General features: G+C 51.6%; 1 protein-coding gene across 1 annotated transcript in view; it reads left to right on the plus strand.

Annotated features, from left to right (window-relative positions):
* Positions 1-21,594, plus strand: part of LOC147101900 (glutamate receptor ionotropic, NMDA 1-like) — a 128,339-nt gene that overhangs the window by 67,006 nt on the left and 39,739 nt on the right. Inside the window, exon 3 of the mRNA XM_085965922.1 lies at positions 17,424-17,600. Coding sequence (XP_085822048.1) covers positions 17,424-17,600 — 177 coding nt within the window. The remainder of the gene's footprint in view (positions 1-17,423; positions 17,601-21,594) is intronic.

Genomic DNA, 21,594 nt, shown 5'->3' on the forward strand with positions numbered 1-21,594 from the left:
AGCTTGTTCACTGGATTTGGCAAAGAGAAATGCAGACCTCTATCAGCTGCCCAGATCTCGATCTGCTGCTGTAGCTGCAACCAGACAATTCAAGCGGTCTCAGGTGAACCCTATCATGGGGGAATCTAATTCTGATAATTCTGATGAAGAAGAGGAGGACGACCCCACTTTAGCAGCCTCTTGGCAATCTAGGAAGGAATGCTTCTTTTGTGGAGATGCTTTTCACCCTAGGAAAACCTGCCCTGCTCGCAATGCAATCTGCAGTTATTGCGGGAAAAAAGGACACTTTGCTAAAGTTTGCCTATCAAGGGCCTCTACGAGGGCCAATCCAGCTAAGACCTACCGAACTGCCCCAATTAGGGCCTATCAAGATGCTCCAGCTAGGACCTATCAAGCTTCCTCTCGAGCTCTCTCCCGAAGAAGCACACCGAGAGTTTTAGCCACTCTCTGTGCAACGACACCAATTACAGCTGCTTGCCCACAGAACCTGTCTCAGGCAGCCACAAAAATTTCAATTAAAGGGCATACCTTAGATGCCTTAATTGACTCAGGAAGTACTGATAGTTTCATTAAGGAACAGATTGTTGCGAAATTGAAACTACATGTCTTCCCATCGGACCAGGCAATTGCGATGGCCCAGTCATCACTTAATACCAGAATCTCCGGCTTTTGTGTTGTTGATATGACACTTCATGGTCGTATGTATCCCTCCACCCGACTTTCGGTGCTCAAAGACTTATGTAGTGATCTCCTCTTAGGGCTGGACTTCCAAAAACAGCATAAGAAACTCACCATTGAGTTTGGTGGATCCAAACCCGGACTTACTATTTCTAATATACCATCTAAATTACCTTTTTGTGCATTATCAGCAGCTTCACTTGATGAACCCTCATTATTTGCCAGTATTCCGCCTCAATGCCAACCGATAATAACGAAATCGCGGCGCTTTAATCAGGAAGACCAATCTTTTATTGCGGCTGAAATCTCTCGACTTCTAGCAGAGGATATCATTGAACCATGTTCGTCGCCCTGGCGGGCTCAAGTCGTCATTGTCAAGAACCCTCTAAAACCTCACAAACAGCGACTATGCATCGATTATTCGCAAACCATCAATCAATATACCGACTTGGACGCCTACCCATTGCCACGCATTGATGATATGGTTAATAAACTGGCCGAATACAAAGTGTTCTCAACTTACGATTTAAAAAGTGCCTATCATCAGTTACCCTTGAAGGTCTCAGATAAGCAGTACACAGCCTTTGAGGCTAATGGACGGCTGTACCAATTTCGTCGCCTCCCATTCGGGGTTACTAATGGAGTGGCTGCCTTTCAACGGGCAATGGATGGCCTGGTTAAGCAGGAAAACCTAAGGGACACTTTTCCCTATCTTGATAACATTACCATTGCAGGTCACGATCAACAGGAACACGACTCCAACCTCCAAAAATTTCAGGATGCCCTCCATCGCCGTAATTTGACCCTGAATGAATCCAAATCTGTTGAGTCGCAACCGACCATCAACATCCTTGGCTACTGCGTAGGCAATGGTATCATTAAGCCAGACCCAGAAAGACTTCGCCCGCTCCAAGAGCTCCCGTCACCTAAGAATCCGGCTTCTTTACGTCGGGCTCTCGGTCTGTTTGCATACTACGCTAAATGGATTCCTCATTTTTCGGACAAAATCCAACCCTTGCTGCATGCTAGATCATTTCCACTGGGAACAGCGGCTGTTGCAGCCTTTAACCTTCTCAAAAAACAGTTGGAGAAAGCGGCTCTTCACTCCATCGATGAGAATCTCCCTTTCGTGGTTGAATGTGATGCCTCGGAGGTGGCGATCTCGGCTACTCTGAATCAGGAAGGTCGTCCTGTAGCATTTATGTCCAGGACCTTACAAGGTGCCGAGCTACATTATCCTCCGGTTGAGAAAGAAGCCACAGCCATCATAGAGGCAGTACGGAAGTGGAACCATTTTCTAGCTCGCCAGCACTTTACATTGATCACGGACCAACGATCAGTCGCCTTCATGCTCGATAATCGAAAACGAACCAAAATTAAGAATAATAAAATACAACTTTGGAGGATGGAACTGGCCTCTTTTGGTTATACCATTCTCTATCGGCCTGGCAAGGAGAATGTGGCCCCGGACACCCTCACACGGGCATTCTGCTCCACTATGTCATCCTCCACTCTCATGGATGTCCACAATGGTTTGTGTCATCCTGGCGTTACGCGCATGCTACATTTCGTACGATCACGGAATCTCCCTTTTTCCACTGGAGATGTAAAGAAAATATGCTCAGAATGCCGGCTTTGTGCGGAATTAAAACCTCAGTTCTTCCGCCCCTCAGATGGTATACTCATACATGCAACCCAACCGATGCAACGACTTAGCATCGATTTTAAGGGCCCAGTGCCCTCTTCAACTCGGAACACATATTTGCTCACCATGATCGACGAATATTCACGTTTTCCGTTTGCCTTCCCCTGCTCCAATATGCTGGCGTCCACAGTAATCTGCTGCCTTGAGCAGGTATTTTCTCTCTGTGGCATGCCGGCTTATATTCACTCAGATCGGGGTCCATCCTTTATGTCAAGGGAACTCAAGGACTACCTCTCAGAACGGGGAATTGCTACAAGCAAAACAACACCATACCATCCCATCGGAAATGGGCAGGTAGAGAGGTATAACGGTATCATCTGGAATTCCGTACGTCTCGCTTTAAGATCTCGGGGCCTACCAGACCAGCAATGGGAAACAGTGCTTCCGGATGCATTGCACTCTATACGGTCCCTGCTTTCTACAGCCACAAATACTACACCTCATGAGCGGTTCTTTGGATTCCAGCGTCGCTCATCTCATGGGACATCACTCCCGTCATGGCTAACTACTCCTGGACCTGTATTACTCCGAAGATACGTTCGGACGTCTAAAAATGACCCTCTCGTAGACGAGGTCGAACTAACCGATGCCAACCCCACCTATGCAAACATACGATATTCCGACGGCCGAGAATCTACCGTATCATTACGGGATCTGGCTCCCTGCCCACCAGGACCTAGTGGGACATCGGGTGATGGCATTTCTCCAGGAAACTCTTGGGACCTATCGGGTACCCCTCTCCAGGATCCTGATCGGACACCAACTAGCTTGGTGCCGGTAGAACCCCGTGCTCAAGGTTGCGACCCTCCCAGTACCGCGCATGAAAGTACTGATCTGCCACAGACCAGCTCTGCACCTCCCTCTGAACAGAGGCAGTCCGACTTTGAACCTATTGGGGCTCGTACTCGAAGCCATGATCTCCCCGACCCTTCACAGGGCAATCCAGGCCACACAGACTCTGACCAATGGCCAACCGCATGTAAGCGGACCAGCGACCCTCTACGACGGGAATCCAAACGGGTGCGACTCTTCCTTGTTCGGCGGCTGCGGACCAAAAGGTAGACCACAGCCTTCTAATCCTGCAGGAGGGAAGAATGTGATAAAAATGCTAACTTCCGGGAAGTTATGTCATCACTTCCTGTGAACTATGAACTGTGAACTATGAACTGTGTACATACCTCACTTCCTGTCATATGTCACTTCCTGTTGGACTGGTATAAATACTGGTCTGTTCAGTATTGTAAGAGGCTTCTACCAGAGGCATGGTAAAGACCTCTCTTGTATATAGTGTGTTTATAAGTTACTTAAAGCTTACTTTAAAGTTACTTGATGGTAAGTCTCCTTTTTCTTACATCACATACCATTTGCCTTCTTAACTGCCTGCTGCACCTGCATGCTTACCTTCAGCGACTGGTGCACAAGGACACTCAGGTCTCGTTGCACTTCCCCTTCTCCCAATCTATTACCGTTCAGATAATAATCTGCCTTACTGTTTTTGCCACCAAAGTGGATAACATTGCATTTATCCACATTATACTGCATCTGCCATGCATCTGCCCAATCACCTAACCTGTCGAAATCTTACTGGAGTTTCTCGGCATCCTCCTCACAGCACACACGCCCACCCAGCTTTGTGTCATCTGCAAACTTGGAGATATTACATCTAGTTCCCTCGTCTAGATCATTAATATATATTGTGAATAGCTGGGGTCCTAGCACCAATCCCTGCAGTACCCCACTAGTCACTGCCTGCCACTCGGAAAAAGACCCGTTTATTCCAACTCTTTGCTTCCTGTCTGCCAACCAGTTCTCTATCCAAGACAGTACCTTGCCCCCAATCTCATGTGCCTTAACTTTACATGCTAATCTCTTATGCGGGACCTTATCGAAAGCCTTCTGAAAGTCCAAATACACTACATCCACTGGTTCTCCCTTATCTATTCTACCAGTTACATCCTCAAAAAATTCCAGTAGATTAGTCAAGCACGATTTACCTTTTGTAAATCCATGTTGACTTTGTCCGATCCTGTCACTGTTTTCCAAGTGCTCTGCTATTACATCTTTTATAATGGACTCTAGCATTTTCCCCACTACCGATGTCAGGCTTACTGGTCTATAATTCCCCATTTTCTCTCTACCACCTTTTTTGAATAGTGGGGTAACATTTGCTACCCTCCAATCCATGAAAACTGTTCCAGAGTCTATAGAATTTTGGAAGATGACCAGCAATGCATCTACTATTTCCAGGGCCACTTCCTTAAGTACCCTAGGATGTAGATTATCAGGCCCTGGGGATTTATCGGCCTTCAATCCCATCAATTTCCCTAACACCATTTCCCTACAAATACTGATTTCATTCAGTTCCTCCCTCTCATTAGACCCTATGCTCTCCAACATCTCTGGGAGGTTATTTGTGTCCTCCTTTGTGAAGACAGAGCCAAAGTATGATTTAATTGGTCTGCCATTTCTTTGTTCCCCATTATAAATTCCCCTGATTCTGACTGCAAGGGACCTACGTTTGACTTCACCAATCTTTTTCTCTTCACAAATTTATAGAAGCTTTTACAGTCTGTTTTTATGTTCCCTGTAAGCTTACTCTCATATTCTATTTTCCCCCTCTTAATTAATCCCTTTGTCCTCCTTTGCTGAATCCTAAACTGCTCCCAATCCTCAGGTTTGCTGCTTTTTCTGGCCAATTTATATGTCCTCTCCTTGGATCTTATGCTATCCCTAATTTCCCTTGTTAGCCACGGTTGAGTCACCCTTTTTGTTTTATTTTTATGCCAAACAGGGACGAACAAATTCTATAGTTCATCCATGCGATCTTTAAGTGTTTGCCATTGCCTATCCACCGTCAACCCTTTGAATAACATTCCCCAATCAATCCTACCCAACTCGCGCCTCATACCATTGTAGTTTCCTTTATTTAAATTCAGGACCCTAGTCTCTGAGTCAAATACTTCACTCTCCATCTTAATGAAGAATTCGATCATATTATGATCGCTCCGCCCCAAGGGGCCTCGCACAACAAGATTGCTAATTATTCCTTTCTCATTACATAATACCCAGTCTAAGATGGCTTGATCTCTAGTTGGTTCCTCGACATAGTGGTCCAGGAAACCATTCCGTATACACTCCAGGAATTCCTCCTCCACAATATTGTTATTAATTTGGTTAGCCCAATCTATATGTAGATTAAAGTCACCCATGATAACTGCTGTGCCCTTATTGCACGCATCTCTAATTTCCCGTTTAATGCCATCCCCAACCTCTGCATTACTGTTTGGGGGTCTGTATACAACTCCCACTAACGTTTTCTGCCCCATGGTATTTCTCAGCTCTACCCATACAGATTCCACATCCTCAGAGCTAATACCCTTCCTTACAATTGTGTTAATCTCCTCTTTAACCAGCAATGTTACCACTCCTCCTTTTCCTTTTTGCCTGTCTTTCCTGAATATTGAATATCCCTGGATGTTGAGTTCCCAGCCTTGGTCACCCTGGAGCCATGTTTCCGTAATCCCAATCATATCATATCCGTTTACTTCTATTTGCGCAGCTAATTCATCCACCTTATTACGAATGCTCCTCACATTAAGACACAAAGGGGGAAAAATTCAGTTGGTAGCGCCACCTGTTAGCGCCTTAAGAGGGTGCTAAGTGGGGCGCAAAGCAACTAGCGCCTGGGTGCGGCGATATCTGTGCCTCTCGCGAAATTGACCGGACATTTTGCAGCGGCGCTAAACAATACCGACCGATCTCCTGCGCACGCAGATCTTGACATCATTCAAGAGTGCAACGCCCTTATGATGCCCCGGACCGGAAATTGAGTGGCGCCCCCCTCCTTTCCGCCTGGCGCTACCAACGACAGGTTGACTGGAACGCTTCCCAGTCGCTGTGGGGCTGGGGGGGCGCTATTTAAAGGGGGCCTCTTCCTGGCTTTTGTGTGGTAGCCATTTTTGCACCACTCGTTCTGAGAGAGAGAGCGAGAGATTTGGAGAGAGACAAAGAGAGACTTCTGCATTGAGTCAACGCTGTCTGAGGTAGTTTTGGCTTCTGACCATAACTTTGCAGGTACTTTGCTTTTTGACCTTCATAACTTTGATTGTCCAGATACTATGGGGGATGCAATGAATGAGAAGGTTGTCCTTCTCCATCACATTCGGAGGGCACAGAGACGCAGGGAGAGAGTGGCAACCATGGCCAGACGGAGGAGAGCCAATAGGCCTCGGCACAGGAGACCTTACCCTCCCAGGGTTTTTCGCTAACAGTTCTCCTACATCAATATGTCTGAGGAGCACTGTTTGCGAAGGCTGCGCTTCAGCAAGGAGGGTGGTCACTGTGCTCTGCCACCTGCTGCAGCCAGACCTGCAGCCTCAACTGAGGAGCAGGACGTCTGTCAGTGGCAGTGAAGATAACAGTGGCTCTCAACTTTTATGCCACCGGCTCATTTCAATCAGCTACTGGGGACATCGCCAATATCTCCCAGTTCGCGGTGCATTGCTGCATCCGTCAGGTAACAAATGCCCTCTTTAAAAGGAGACGAGAGTACATCTCTTTCCCCATGACCCCGGACAAGCAGGAAGAACGCGCAACGGGCTTTGCGATGATAGCGGGTTTCCCCATGGTGCAGGGCGCCATTGACTGCACCCATGTGGCTTTGCGGGCGCCGCAAGAGGATGCCGAGGATTTCCGCAACTGAAAGGGCTTCCATTCCTTAAACGTCCAGTTGGTCTGTGACCACAGACAGCTGATACTCGCTGTCAATGCCCACTTTCCAGGCAGCAGCCACGATGCCTTCATCCTGCGCCAGACTTCTGTGGCAGACCTTTTCCAGGCACCGCATCACCCAGGAGGTTGGCTTCTTGGGGACAAGGGATATCCTCTGTGCACCCGGCTGATGACACCGCTCCGTTCGCCCAGCATCCCTGCTGAGCTACGATACAATGAGAGCCATCAAGCTACCAGGAACATTGTTGAGCACACAATTGGTGTGCTCAAGCAACGGTTCCGCTGTCTGGACCATTCTGGAGGAGCCCTGCAGTACTCGCCTGAGTGAGTCTCCCACTTCGTTGTTGTGTGCTGCATGCTGCATAACCTTGCAATCCTCAGGACCCAGCCAATGCCACCAGGCATTGGAGCACCAGCAGAGAAGGAGGAGGAGGAGGAAGATGAGGAGGATGATCATCAGCAGCACCAAGGCGGGAGGGAGGCACAAAGTGGAAGGGCCGTCCATCAAAGGCTCATAGCAAGTCGCTTCTACGCCCCCTCTGAATGAATGGCTACTGCCATTCGAACAACCTGAATGAAAGCATCCCGCAACCCCTAAGCCGGTCAAGGCAACAATGAGTGCAAAGACCAAACATGTACATTTTGAATACAGACACTTCTTTATTTCACAAACCCTGTGTGTCTCATTTCCGCATGACAAAGTAATAGAAAGAAACACAATAAAAGCAGTCATTCACATAACTGGCTCTCACAACCTGGAGACAATGTCCAAAACAGTTACAAAAATTTGACCACGAACCTCGGCCTTCAATAAAACAATGAAAAACATTTTGCCACACCTCCTACTTTTTGCCCTTCGAGGGTGATCTGCTTCCCTTGCGAAATTGCCCCCTTCCCACCCTGCAGCTCCTCCGTAATCGGACCCCAGTGGCTGGAGCAAGGCTGGGGGAAGGCTGCTGAGTGTCAGAAACTGAGATTGCAGATGCCCTTGAGGGACAGCCTGGACCAGCTCTGGGTCTGGAGGGCCCGGCTGCTGACTGCACCAACTCTGCATGGGCGGCAGCAGTCTGTCCTACAGGTGGTGGCAACTGCAGTGGAGAAGTGCCAGTGGTGGCAGCAGGAATGCTGTCATCTTGAGAGAGGACAGCAACTCCCTGCTCAACCGACACACTGGCACTCCCATGGGGCAGCACTTCAGCATCCGGAGCAATCTGATGGAGCACAGATTGCTGGCCTGCTGCGGCGCAGTGAGAGCCCCGGGGAAATCTGCCCGATCCAGCGAGGGTGGCAACAGTCAGTGTTCGTGTGGCCTCAATCTGCGTCTGCATGAGACCAGCCACTGACTGCATTGCAGCACTTAGCATTTACGTGGCAGCCGCCTGTGCTACAGCGAAGTGCTCCACACTCCTTGCCAGTGATTCAATGGATTCGGGCAACCTTGCCACTGCAGCCATGAGCTCAGTGTGCCTTTGCTCCGCCTGGGCGCTCATTTCAGTGAGGACCTGCTCCTCGTCTGCGTCCAGTGCAGCAGGACTCAAGGCCACACTCTTCGTCCGGGGAGAAGGCCCCCGAGCTTCCCTACCCCCATCGCGTTGTTGCAGCCCGCTGGGTCCTGGAGCTTCACCCTCATCAGACCATTCCCCCCTGCTCCCCTCCAGGGAAGGCGTGTCCCCAGTGTGGGCACTGTCTCGGTAGAGGGTGGCGCTGATGCTCTGGCTTCCTCTTCCTCCTCTGTGGTAAACCACTGTCATACCTGTCTGTGTCTGTATGTGTATTCCACTAGGTACAGGTCTGGACATGCCTCGGCTGACTCCTCCCACTATTCCAGGTATATAAGTGACTACCTCCCAGTCCCTTAATATTCTGGACGGGTCGACCACTCGAGACAAGACCTTCATTCTTTAGTTAATAAAAGCCTGATTGTTACTCGCTCAACCTCAGTCTTTTGAGTAATTGATGGTGCATCATCCTCGCCTTCAGCTTCACTCTCACTGGCAGCTTGAGGGCCCGTCTCCTCACCTGGTGAATCACCATCTGAAAGCAGGGAGGTACAAGAGTAGCTTTAGCGTGAGGACTGGGTAGCAGCAAGGGAAGCATGAGTGCAGCGATTTAGTGATTTGGATTGAAAGTGTCAAAGGCTGCTGTTGTGAGGAACAAGTGGAAGGAGAGAGGACAAAAAGGTGATGACCTTACCATTGCTGTCCAGAACGGGGTCGGCATCTCCAGTGGTGACGGGACCAATTACCCGGCTTGCCCCACAATCCTGTGGATGCGCTCCTCAAGATCGCTGAGGGGTTGCAGCTGAGGCTGCCCTCCACCGGTCCGTTGCTGCTGTCTCCTGTTATGAGACAGCTTGGGCGGCAAAAAGGACGGTGTCTGAGTAAATATACAGCCATGGTCTTGCCTGAAATGCCTCCCATGGTTGAATAGCCCTTACTGTATGCAGCCATGATCTTGCCTGAAATGCCTCCCATGGTTGAATAGCCTTTACTGTATGCAGCCATGATCTTGCCTGAAATGCCTCCCATGGTTGAATAGCCTTTACTGTATGCAGCCATGATCTTGCCTGAAATGCCTCCCATGGTTGAATAGCCCTTACTGTATGCAAAGTGTGGAATGTGTGTGTGTGTTTCATGAAAGGGCCATAGGTGTTGGATGAGTGTTGGGCACTGGGGCTTTTAAGACCCTCTGGCCATAAAGTGAGGTTGAGATGGAGGGATGGAGAGGTTTTGAAAAAACGACACTCACCCTGACGACCCGAGTGAAGTCGTTGAACTTTTTCCTACATTGCACATGGGTCCTAGGCACCACGCTGCTGAGGACACTCTCTGAGCCACCTCCCTCCACACTCTTCTGTACTCGCGTGGCAAAGACCTCCTGCCACTCTCTGGGTACAGAATGGATCTTCTGCGCTCCACCCCGCAAACCAGAGCCTCCAAAGCCCGCTCGCGGAAGCGCTGTGCTCGCTCCCTGGCCCTTTCCATAGTGTCTGGCTGCTAGATTTAGCCACAGGTCTGCTCAGGCCGAGATTCAAGGCTCCAGTGAGCAGGGTGTGGCTGCAGAGCAAGATCGACCCTCCCCTTTAAGAACTGACCGGCGCCAGTGTGTCTGTGTTCAATCGCTAACTGACAGCACCTGCGCTGTGCCCGCCCTCTGAGGTAGTGCCTCGCTCCTCGGCCTTAGCGCCTTAAGAGAGGTGTGTAGCGCCTGATTTAGCGCTCCAATCACCTCCAGGGGCGATAAAAGCCAAGTTTGCTGTCGGAGGCGATAATTAGCGCCAGGCGCTAAACTTTACACACCACCAGTAATGGCGCCCCATTGGGGCGATACCGAATTTCTCCCCTAAAGCCTTCAGGCTTGTTTTTTAACACTCTTAGATCTTTTAGAATTATTATTTACTGTGGCCATGTTTGATTTAAACCCTTGATTTCTCTGACTGCCACTTCTGCTTTTCTCCTTCCTGTCTTTTGCTTCTATCCTTGTTTCCCTTTCCTCTGTCTCCCTGCACAGGTTCCCAACCCCCTGCCATTTTAGTTTAAACCCGCCCTCACAGCACTAGCAAACACTCCCCCTAGGACATCGGTCCCACTCCTGCCCAGGTGCAAACCATCCGTTTTGCACTGGTCACACCTCCCCCAGAACTGGTTCCAATGTCCCAGGAATTTGAATCCCTCCTCCTTGCACCATTCCTCTAGCCACGTATTCATCTGAAATATCCTTCTATTTCTACTCTGACTAGCACGTGGCACTGGTAGCAATCCTGAGATTACTACCTTTGAGGTTCTATTTTTTAATTTACCTCCTGACTCCCTATATTCAGCTTTTAGGACCTCATCCCGGTTTTTACCTATATCGTTGGTACCTATATGCACCACGACAACTGGCTGTTCACCCTCCCCTTCCAACATGCTCTGTAGCCACTCCGAGACATCCTTGACCCTTGCACTAGGGAGGCAACATACCATCCTGGAGTCTCGTTTGCAGCCGCAGAAACGCCTATCTATTCCCCTTACAATAGAATCCCCTATTACTATAGCTCTCCCCCTCTTTTTCCTCCCGTCCTGTGCAGCAGAACCATCCATGGTGCCAGGAAGTTGGCTGCTGCTGCCTTCCCCCGATACGCCATCTCCCTCAACAATATCCAAAGTGGTATATCTGTTTGAGAGGGGTATGGTCACAGGGGACCTCTGCACACCTGCCTGCGCCTACTACTCTGCCTGGCGGTCACCCATTCCCTTCCTGCCTGTGCAGCCTTTACCTGCGGTGTGAGCAACTGATTAAAAGTGATATCCACGACTTCCTCAGCATTGCGAATGCTCCAGTATGTATCCGTTCGCAGCTCCAGCGCCGCAATGCGGTCTGCCAGTAGCTGCAGCTGGATACACTTCCCGCACACATTGTCGTCAGGGACACAGGAAGTGTGCCTGATTTCCCACATAGCGCAGGAGGAGCATACTACGGGGCCGAGCTGTGCTGCCATGACTTACCCTTTAATTAATTCAAATTAAATTAAATCAAATGAATCCCACCAATTACACTACAGTTAAATGATATACTCAAGGGCCCTTGTTTACCAGCAATTCCCGCTACACAACAGAGACCCTAGAAACTATAAACCACAAAATTTAAGTTTGGAAAAAATGAGAAAGAGAGAAATACTCACCAACCAATCACTTACCTGCTTTCTGGTGACGTCACACTTTGATTACTTGTTACTTCTCTCTCCTGCTCTCGGAGCCCTGAGATTGGTAAACCTCTGCAAGGAAAGCCTGCGAAAGTGAGTTTAAATATTCACTGGGTCTCCGGTCTCACTGCTCCCGACACCAACCTCAGCTGTGACTGGGCCCTGTGACTGGGGACTGTGACTGGGGACTGTGACTGGGGACTGTGACTGGGGACTGTGACTGGGGACTGTGACTGGGGACTGTGACTGGGCCCTGTGACTGGGCCCTGTGACTGGGGGCTGTGAGTGGGGGCCATTACTGGGAGCCGCGACTGGGCCCAGTGACTGGGGGCGGTGACTGGGGGCGGTGACTGGGGGCGGTGACTGGGAGCCGCGACTGGGGGCCGCGACTGGGGGCCGCGACTGGGGGCCGCGACTGGGGGCCGCGACTGGGGGCCGCGACTGGGGGCCGCGACTGGGAGCCGCGACTGGGCGCCGCGACAGGGGGCCGCGACTGGGGGGCCGTGACTGGGGGGCCGTGACAGGGGGCCGTGACTGGCGGGCCGTGACTGGGGGGCCGTGACTGGGGGGCCGTGACTGGGAGCCGTGACTGGGAGTCGTGACTGGGAGCCGTGACGGGGGGCCGTGACGGGGGGCCGCGGCCGTGACTGGGGGCCGTGACTGGGGGCCGCGACTGGGGGCCGCGACTGGGAGCCGTGACTGGGCCCAATGACTGGGGGCCGCGACTGGGAGCCGTGACTGGGGGGCCGTGACTGGGGGGCCGCGACTGGGGGCCGCGACTGGGGACCGCGACTGGGGGGCCGCGACTGGGGGGCCGCGACTGGGGGCCGCGACTGGGGGCCGCGACTGGGCCCAGTGACTGGGGGCTGTGACTGGGGGCTGTGACTGGGGGCCGTGACTGGGGGCCGTGACTGGGGGCCGTGACTGCGGACCGTGAATGGGGCCTGTGACTGGGGGCTGTGAAACATAGAAACATAGAAGATAGGAGCAGGAGTAGGCCACTCGGCCCCTGTAGCCTGCTCCGCCATTCAATGCGATCATGGCTGATCATCCAAATTCAGTACCCTGTCCCTGCCTTCTCCCCATACCCCTTGATCCCTTTAGCCTTAAGAAATATATCCAACTCCTTCTTGAATATATTTAATGAATTGGCCTCTACTGCCTTCTGTGGTAGAGAATTTCAAAGGTTCACCACTCTCTGGGTGAAGAAATTCCTCCTCATTTCTGTCCTAAATGGCTTACCCCTTATCCTTAGACTGTGACCCCTGGTTCTGGACTCCCCGATCATCGGGAACATCCTTCCTACATCTAGCCTGTCCAGTCCTGTCAGAATTTTATAAGTTTCAATGAGATCCCCTCTCATTCTTCTAAACTCCAGTGAGTATAAGCCCAATCGACCTAATCTCTCCTCATACGTCATTCCTGCCATCCCAGGTATCAGCCTGGTGAATCTTCGCTGAACTCCCTCCATGGCAAGAACATCCTTCCTTAGATAAGGCGACCAAAACTGCACACAATACTCAAGATGTGGTCTCACCAAGGCCCTGTACAACTGCAGCAAGACATCCTTGTTTCTGTACTCAAACCCTCTTGCTATGATGGCCAACATACCATTTGCCTTCTTAACCGCCTGCTGCACCTGCATGCTTACCTTCAGCGACTGGTGCATAAGGACAGCCAGGTCTCGTTGCACTTCCCCTTCTCCCAATCTATTGCCATTCCGATAATAATCTGCCTTCCTGTTTTTGACACCAAAGTGCATAACCTCGCATTTATCCACGTTATATTGCATCTGCCATGCTTCTGCCCAATCACCTAACCTGTCCAAATCATCCTGGAGTTTCTCGGCATCCTCCTCACAGCACACAGCTTTGTGTCGTCTGCAAACTTGGAGATATTACATCTAGTTCCCTTGTCTAGATCATTAATATATATTGTGAATAGCTGGGGTCCAAGGACCGATCCCTGCGGTACCCCACTAGTCACTGCCTGCCACTCGGAAAAAGACCCGTTTATTCCAACTCTTTGCTTTCTGTCTGCCAGCCAGTTCTCTATCCAAGTCAATACCTTGCCCCCAATCCCATGTGCCTTAACTTTACACGCTAATCTCTTATGTGGGACCTTCTCGAAAGCCTTTTGAAAGTCCAAATACACCACATCCACTGGTTCTCCCTTATCTATTTTACCAGTTACATCCTCAAAAAATTCCAGTAGATTAGTCAAGCACGATTTACCTTTTGTAACTCCATGTTGACTTTGTCCGATCCTGTCACTGTTTTCCAAGGGCTCTGCTATTACATCTTTTATAATGGAATCTAGCATTTTCCCCATTACCGACGTCAGGCTTACCGGTCTGTAATTCCCCGTTTTCTCTCTACCACCTTTTTTGAAAAGTGGGGTTACATTAGCTACCCTCCAATCCATGGGTACTCTTCCAGATTCCATCGAATGTTGGAAGATGACCAGCAATGCATCTACTATTTCTAGGGCCACTTCCTTAAGTACCCTAGGATGTAGATTATCAGGCCCTGGGGATTTATCGGCCTTGAATCCCATCAATTTCCCTAACACCATTTCCCTACAAATACTGATTTCTTTCAGTTCCTCCCTTTCATCAGACCCTATGTTCCCCGACATCTCTGGGAGGTTATTTGTGTCCTCCTTTGTGAAGACAGAACCAAAATATGTATGTAATTGGTCTTCCATTTCTTTGTTCCCCATTATAAATTCCCCTGATTCTGACTGCAAGGGACCTATACTTGACTTCACCAATATTTTTCTCTTCACATATCTATAAAAGCTTTTACAGTCAGTTTTTATGTTCCCTGCAAGCTTATTCTCATATTCTATTTTCCCTTTCTTAATTAATCCCTTTGTCCTCCTTTGTTGAATCCTAAACTGCTCCCAATCCTCAGGTTTACTGCTTTTTCTGGCCAATTTATATGTCCTCTCCTTGGATCTTATGCTATCCCTAATTTTCCTTGTTAGCCACGGTTGAGTCACCTTTTTTGTTTTATTTTTATGCCAAACTGGGATGAACAAATTCTGTAGTTCACCCATACCGTCTTTGAATGTTTGCCATTGCATATCCACCGTCAACGCTTAGAGTGACATTCCCCAAATCAATCCTACCCAACTCGCGCCTCATACCATCGTAGTTTCCTTTATTTAAATTCAGGACCCTAGTCCCTGAGTCAACTACTTCACTCTCCATCTTAATGAAGAATTCTATCATATTATGATCGCTCCGACCCAAGGGGCCTCGTACAACAAGATTGCTAATTAATCCTTTCTCATTACTTAATACCCAGTCTAGGATGGCCTGATCTCTAGTTGGTTCCTCAACATATTGGTCCAGGAAACCATCCTGTAAACACTCCAGGAATTCCTCCTCCACAGTATTGTTACTAATTTGGTTCGCCCAATCTATATGTAGATTAAAGTCACCCATGATGACTGCTGTGCCCTTATTGGACACTTCTCTAATTTCCCTTTTACTGCCATCCCCAACCTCCGCATTACTGTTTGGAGGTCTATTTACCACTCCCACTAACGTTTTCTGCCCCTTGGTATTTCTCAGTTCTACCCATACAGATTCCACATCATCAGAGCTAATATCCTTCCTTACAATTGTGTTAACCCCCTCTTAAACCAGCAATGCTACCCCACCTCATTTTCCTTTTTGCCTATCTTTCCTGAATATTGAATACCCCTGGATGTTGAGTTCCCAGCCTTGGCCACCCTGGAGCCATGTTTCCGTAATCCCAATCAAATCATATTCATTTACCTCTATTTGCGCAGCTAATTCATCCACCTTATTACGAATGCTCCTCTCATTAAGACACAAAGCCTTCAGGCTTGTTTTTTTAATGCTCTTAGACCTATTAGAATTATTATTTACGGTGGCCATGTTTGATTTAAACCATTGATTTCTCTGACTGCCACTTTTGTTTTTCTCCTTCCTATCTTTTGCTTTTATCCTTGTTTCCCTTTGCTCTGTCTCCCTGCTCAGGTTCCCAACCCCCTGCCATTTTAGTTTAAACCCTCCCCCAGAGCACTAGCAAACACTCCCCCTAGGACATCGGTCCCGGCCCTGCCCAGGTGCAAACCGTCTGGTTTGAACTGGTCCCACCTCCCCCAGAACCGGTTCCAATGTCCCAGGAATTTGAATCCCTCCCCCTTGCACTATTCCTCTAGCCACGTATTCATCTGAAATATTCTTCTATTTCTACTCTGACCAGCACGTGGCACTGGTAGCAATCCTGAGATTACTACCTTTGAGGTCCTATTTTTTAATTTACCTCCTAACTCCCTATATTCAGCTTTTAGGACCTCTTCCCGTTTTTTACCTATATCGTTGGTACCTATATGCACCACGACAACTGGCTGTTCACCCTCCCCTTCCAAAATGTTCTGCAGCCACTCTGAGACATCCTTGACCCTTGCACCAGGGAGGCAACACACCATCCTGGAGTCTTATTTGCGGCCGCAGAAACGCCTATCTATTCCCCTTACAATAGAATCCCCTATAGCTCTACCCCTCTTTTTCCTCCCGTCCTGTGCAGCAGAACCACCCCTGGTGCCAGGAAGTTGGCTGCTGCTGCTTTCCCCTGATAAGCCATCCCCCTCTACAGTATTCAAAGTGGTATATCTGTTTGAGAGGGGGTTGTCCACAGGGGACTCCTGCACTACCTGCCTGCGCCTACTACTCTGCCTGTTGGTCACCCATCCCCTTTCTGCCTGTGCAACCTTTACCTGCGGTGTGACCAACTGCTTAAACATGATATCCACAACATCCTCAGCATCGTGAATGGTCCAGCATGTATGCAATCGCAGCTTCAGCGCCGCAATGCGGTCTGCCAGTAGCTGCAACTGGACACACTTCCTGCACACGTAGTTGTCCCTGAGTTCCCACATAGCGCAGGAGGAGCATACCATGGGGCCGAGCTCTCCTGCCATGACTTACCCTTAATTAATTCAAATTATATTAAATCAAATCAATCCCACCAATTACAGTACAGTTAAATGATATACTTAAGGGCCCTGGTTTACCAACAGTCCCCGCTACGCCACAGAGAGCTTATAAACCACAGAGTTTAAGTTTAAAAAAGAGAGAAATACTCACCAACCAATGACTTACCTGCTTTCTGGTGACGTCACACTTCGATTACTTTTTACTTCTCTCCCTCCCTCTGAGCTCTGAGCTCTGAGATTGGTAGGCTTACCTGAGCCTCGCCGCTGCTTTTAACACCGCCGCTGCCTCGTTCCTTGCAGGTCCGCCACCGCCGCCGCTCTTCGGCCTACCTGAGCCTTGCTGCTGCTTTTAACGCCGCCGCCGCCGCTCTGTGTCTGGGGGCTGTGTCTGGGGGCCGTGTCTGGGGGCCGTGACTGGGGGCCGTGACTGGGGGCTGTGACTGGGCCCAGTGACTGGGGGCCGCGACTGGGGGCCGTGACTGGGGGCCGTGACTGGGGGCCGTGACTGGGGGCCCAGTGACTGGGGGCCGCGACTGGGGGCCGCTACTGGGGGCCGCGACTGGGGGCCGCGACTGGGAGCTGTGACTGGGAGCTGTCGACCTCTTGACGCTATGCAACCATTCGCTGACTGACGCTGTGTTCTTCCTGCAGAGTATCCATCTCTCTTTTCTCCGCACCGTTCCACCCTATTCGCACCAAGCTCAGGTCTGGTTTGAAATGATGAGGCGTTTCCGTTGGGGACACATCATTTTGGTGGTTAGCAATGACCATGAAGGCCGGGCTGCACAGAAGAAGCTGGAAACCCTCTTGGAAGAAAAGGAGTCGAAGGTTAGTGTATTGCCTTTGTGTCACCTCTCGAGTGTTCTGTGTATGTAGATATCTGTACGTGAACACATTTTCTCTCCATTTTGAACATGGCTAACATTATGCTTTAAGCATCTACGGTGTCTTGAGTGGTACCTGACAAAACTTGTATTTATCATTCCACGTGCTTCATCATAGTCAAAATCTGCTACGTGTAATCAGCGGCAGGATGAGAGCCGTACACTGGAGCTCTGCAAACAAAAGCAATCTGCCTCTCTTAACGTCAGACCAAGTCCTTCTCTCAACGGACCGTAAACGATCGCCGGGCACCGCACTCCACTGCCGGTGCCGAGCAGCCCGGGCGGCGACACCCGCTGTCGGCCCATTCTCTGCCAATTCACACCATGCCACTCACCGCAGTACATTACCCCGGGGACTCCACCGTCACACTCCGCCATTCCCATTCCCATTCCCGGTCCCGTTGATGGGATGGATGTGGGTGAATGAGAACGGCTCGTCACTTTAACTAACCCCGTCCCCCTCACACGAACCTCGCACTTTCACTCTCAGGACATTAGGAGGGAGCGGGACTCGTGGGAAGAGAATTAATTCACCATTCCGAAAACATCGTGAATTGGCTCGCCACCGAATCCCGGTCCATTTTAACCCTGAGTGGGGCAGTGACAGCCACAGGAGAGCTGGTCAAACCCAGGAAACTCAATCCAACATCAAGCATCTGATGCATAAATTAAATCATTAAACACGCCGGAGTGACTATTTGCACAGTCTTCTGCGTCCTTCTGTGCGGGCGCACTGTTTGGGGCGGGGCCGAAACACCGTCCCGCTCCCACCGGAACCGCGCAGGTGCACTCGATGTTGCGGCTCTGCATGCGCACTGGAGGTTCCAAACACGCCGAGCCTCCCTGCGGGGTAGGGCGGGGGGAGAAGAGGGAATCGGAGGGGGGAGAGAGAGAGGAGATTGGAGGGGAGATTGGAGGGGGAAGGGAGGAGAGGGGATCGAAGGGGGAGAGAGGGAATCGGAGGAGGGAGAGAGAGAGGAGATTGGAGGGGGGATTGGAGGGGGAAGGGAGGAAAGGGGATCGAAGGGGGAGAGAGGGAATCGGAGGGGGAGAGAGAGAGGAGATCGGAGGGGGGATTGGAGGGGGGAGAGAGGAGAGGGGATCAAAGGGGGAGAGAGGGGGAGAGAGAGGGAAACGGAGGAGGGAGAGAGAGAATCAGAGGAGAGAGAGAGGGAATAGGAGGGGGGAGAGACAAAGGAGGTCGGAGTGTGGGGAGAAGGTCAGGAACTCAGGGGAAGGCCAGGAACATGGGGGAGGGGGTTGGTGTTAGAGCATGTAGAGAACAGTGGGGATGGGGAAAGAGCGTGATCCAGATCTAGGGGGGCGGGGGTGGATGAGAGCGGACTCCACACACACAGACTCCACACACACAGACTCCACACACACGGACCCCACACACACATGCAGCCCACACATACGCACCCCACACACACGGACTCCACACACACATGCAGCCCACACATACGCACCCCACACACACGGACTCCACACACATGCACCCCACACACACACACACCCCACACACACATGGACCCCACACAGACGGACCCAACACAGACTGACCCCACACGGACTGACCCCACACACACAGACCCCACACACACGGACCCCACACACACGGACCCCACACACGGACCCCACACACATGGACTCCACACACACAGACTCCACACGCACAGACTCCACACGCACGGACTCCACACGCACGGACTCCACACACACAAGGACTCCACACACACACGGACCCCACACACACGGACCCCACACACACAAGGACTCCACACACACACGGACTCCACACGCACAGACTCCACACACACACGGACCCCACACACACACACAGACCCCACACACACGGACCCCACACACACACGGACCCCACACACACGGACCCCACACACACACGGACTCCACACGCACGGACTCCACACACACAGACTCCACACACATGGACCCCACACACGCACACGGACCCCACACACAAGGACCCCACGCACACACGGACTCCACACACACGGACCCCACACACACGGACTCCACGCGCACAGACTCCACACGCACAGACTCCACACGCACAGACTCCACACACACGGACCCCACACATGCACACGGACCCCACACACATGGACCCCACACACACACCCCAGACACACAGACCCCACACACACGCACCCCTCACACACGCACCCCACACACACGCACCCCACACATACGCACCCCACACACACGGACCCCACACACACTCACCCCACCACACACGCACCCCACCACACACGCACCCCACACACACGCACCCCACACACACGCACCCCACACACACGCACCCCACACACACGGACCCCACACACACTCACCCCACCACACACGCACCCCACACACACGCACCCCACACACACGCACCCTACACACACGGACCCCACACACACACCCCAGACACACGGACTCCACACACTGGACCCCACATGCCGGCATCCGTTGGTTTATTGACTGGCAAATCCTTACTAGCTTCCTGCTATAGTAGCACCACCTGAGATCTGGAGGCCATTGAGTTTTTGCACTTCTTGTTTTCCATTTCCTATTTTAATAAGCGTTTCTTAAAGTTGTAGTCTTGACCTTGGTCCCTTCATTCTGAATTAAAGAATTTTTATCACTTCCAGGAGGGAAAAAAACACAAAACACCAAAGACGTAACGAACCCACTAATGAGAGTATAACGGGGCAAAAATTGGCTCGCGCCCCCATTGGGGCGATAACTTCGCCGGGGCGCTACTTTCAGTGCCCCGAAAACGTTAGCACCCCCGCGCCCGAAATTGAGTGGTAGCACCCCAAGCAGGAGGCGGGGCTACTGGAAGCGCTCCCCCTCTCTCTTGGGGCGCTCCCATTCAATGTCGCGGCGCTACATGCAGCAGCGTCACACAGCGCCGCGGTACTGCAGGCCTTCCTCCCCTGATTAAAGGGGAGGGGCCTAGCGCAGTGCGCACCGGGACCCAGCTGGACCACTGGGGAGCGGGGTGCCGGCACTCAAGAGGAGTGCCAGACTGACCGATTGCGGACGGCACCCCGCAGGAGGAGGCGAGAGGGAGCAGGTGCTGGCTGGTGGCCCAAAAAAAATGGCCGCCCGGCACCTGCCCTTAAATTTACATCGCAAAACGCCACCCTGACCCTGTCGGACATAGCGTCCGGTGGTAGGCCAGGGAGCGAGAGCCAAGTTTGCAAGCGGGGCGCTGCGCACGGTGATGACGTCATCGTCAGAGGCGCAGCGCCGCAGGGCGCTACCAGCTACCGCCGCCGCTAACTTCCTGCTGAATTTCACAGGAGGCATCAGCAGCGCCACACCTGGGTGCTGGGTGCTTTGCCCTAAGAGGCGCTAACAGGTGGCACAAAGCAACTGAATTTTTCCCCCAAAGTCTTTCATTTTACCAGCCAAGCAGAACTATAATTACAATTGCAGAACACTAGGGCCTAGAAATTGGGTTTTGGCTTAGCCAGGGCTTTAGCGCCGGAAGTTAGTGCCGGCGCTAAGTCCCCCTGCGCGCGCCAAAAATTCAGCAGGGCCGCGCCCAAACGGCTGCCGGCGCTACTGAAGGGTCTTTGCGGCGGTAAATCGGCGCTAACTGCCATTTCGCGCCGCAATTCCGGCGCTGCGGCACCCGATGCGGTGCGGCAGGCTCGGGAAGTGCAGGCCTCCTCCTTCCGTTAAGGAGGAGCTGCCTGCACCCGGCCGCGGCCCGCGCAAATCTGTCTAAAAATGAGCCCGGCACCTCGGACAAGTGCCGGGCTTGCATCTGTTCCGGGGGGTGGGGGGGAGAAGTCCGGGGAGGGAGCTGCGGGCAGGCGGCCGGTGGGAAAGCGGCCGGCCGCCGCGGGGCCTTTAATGCGCCGGCGCAAACTCATGCAAGACTCTGTTGCCAGAGTCTTAGTTGCGGCTGCCACGGGCGA

The sequence above is a fragment of the Somniosus microcephalus genome, chromosome 23, assembly GCF_052327205.1.
Source record: "Somniosus microcephalus isolate GS21.2 chromosome 23, FLI_Smic_1.0, whole genome shotgun sequence".
Classification (NCBI taxonomy): Eukaryota; Metazoa; Chordata; class Chondrichthyes; order Squaliformes; family Somniosidae; genus Somniosus; species Somniosus microcephalus.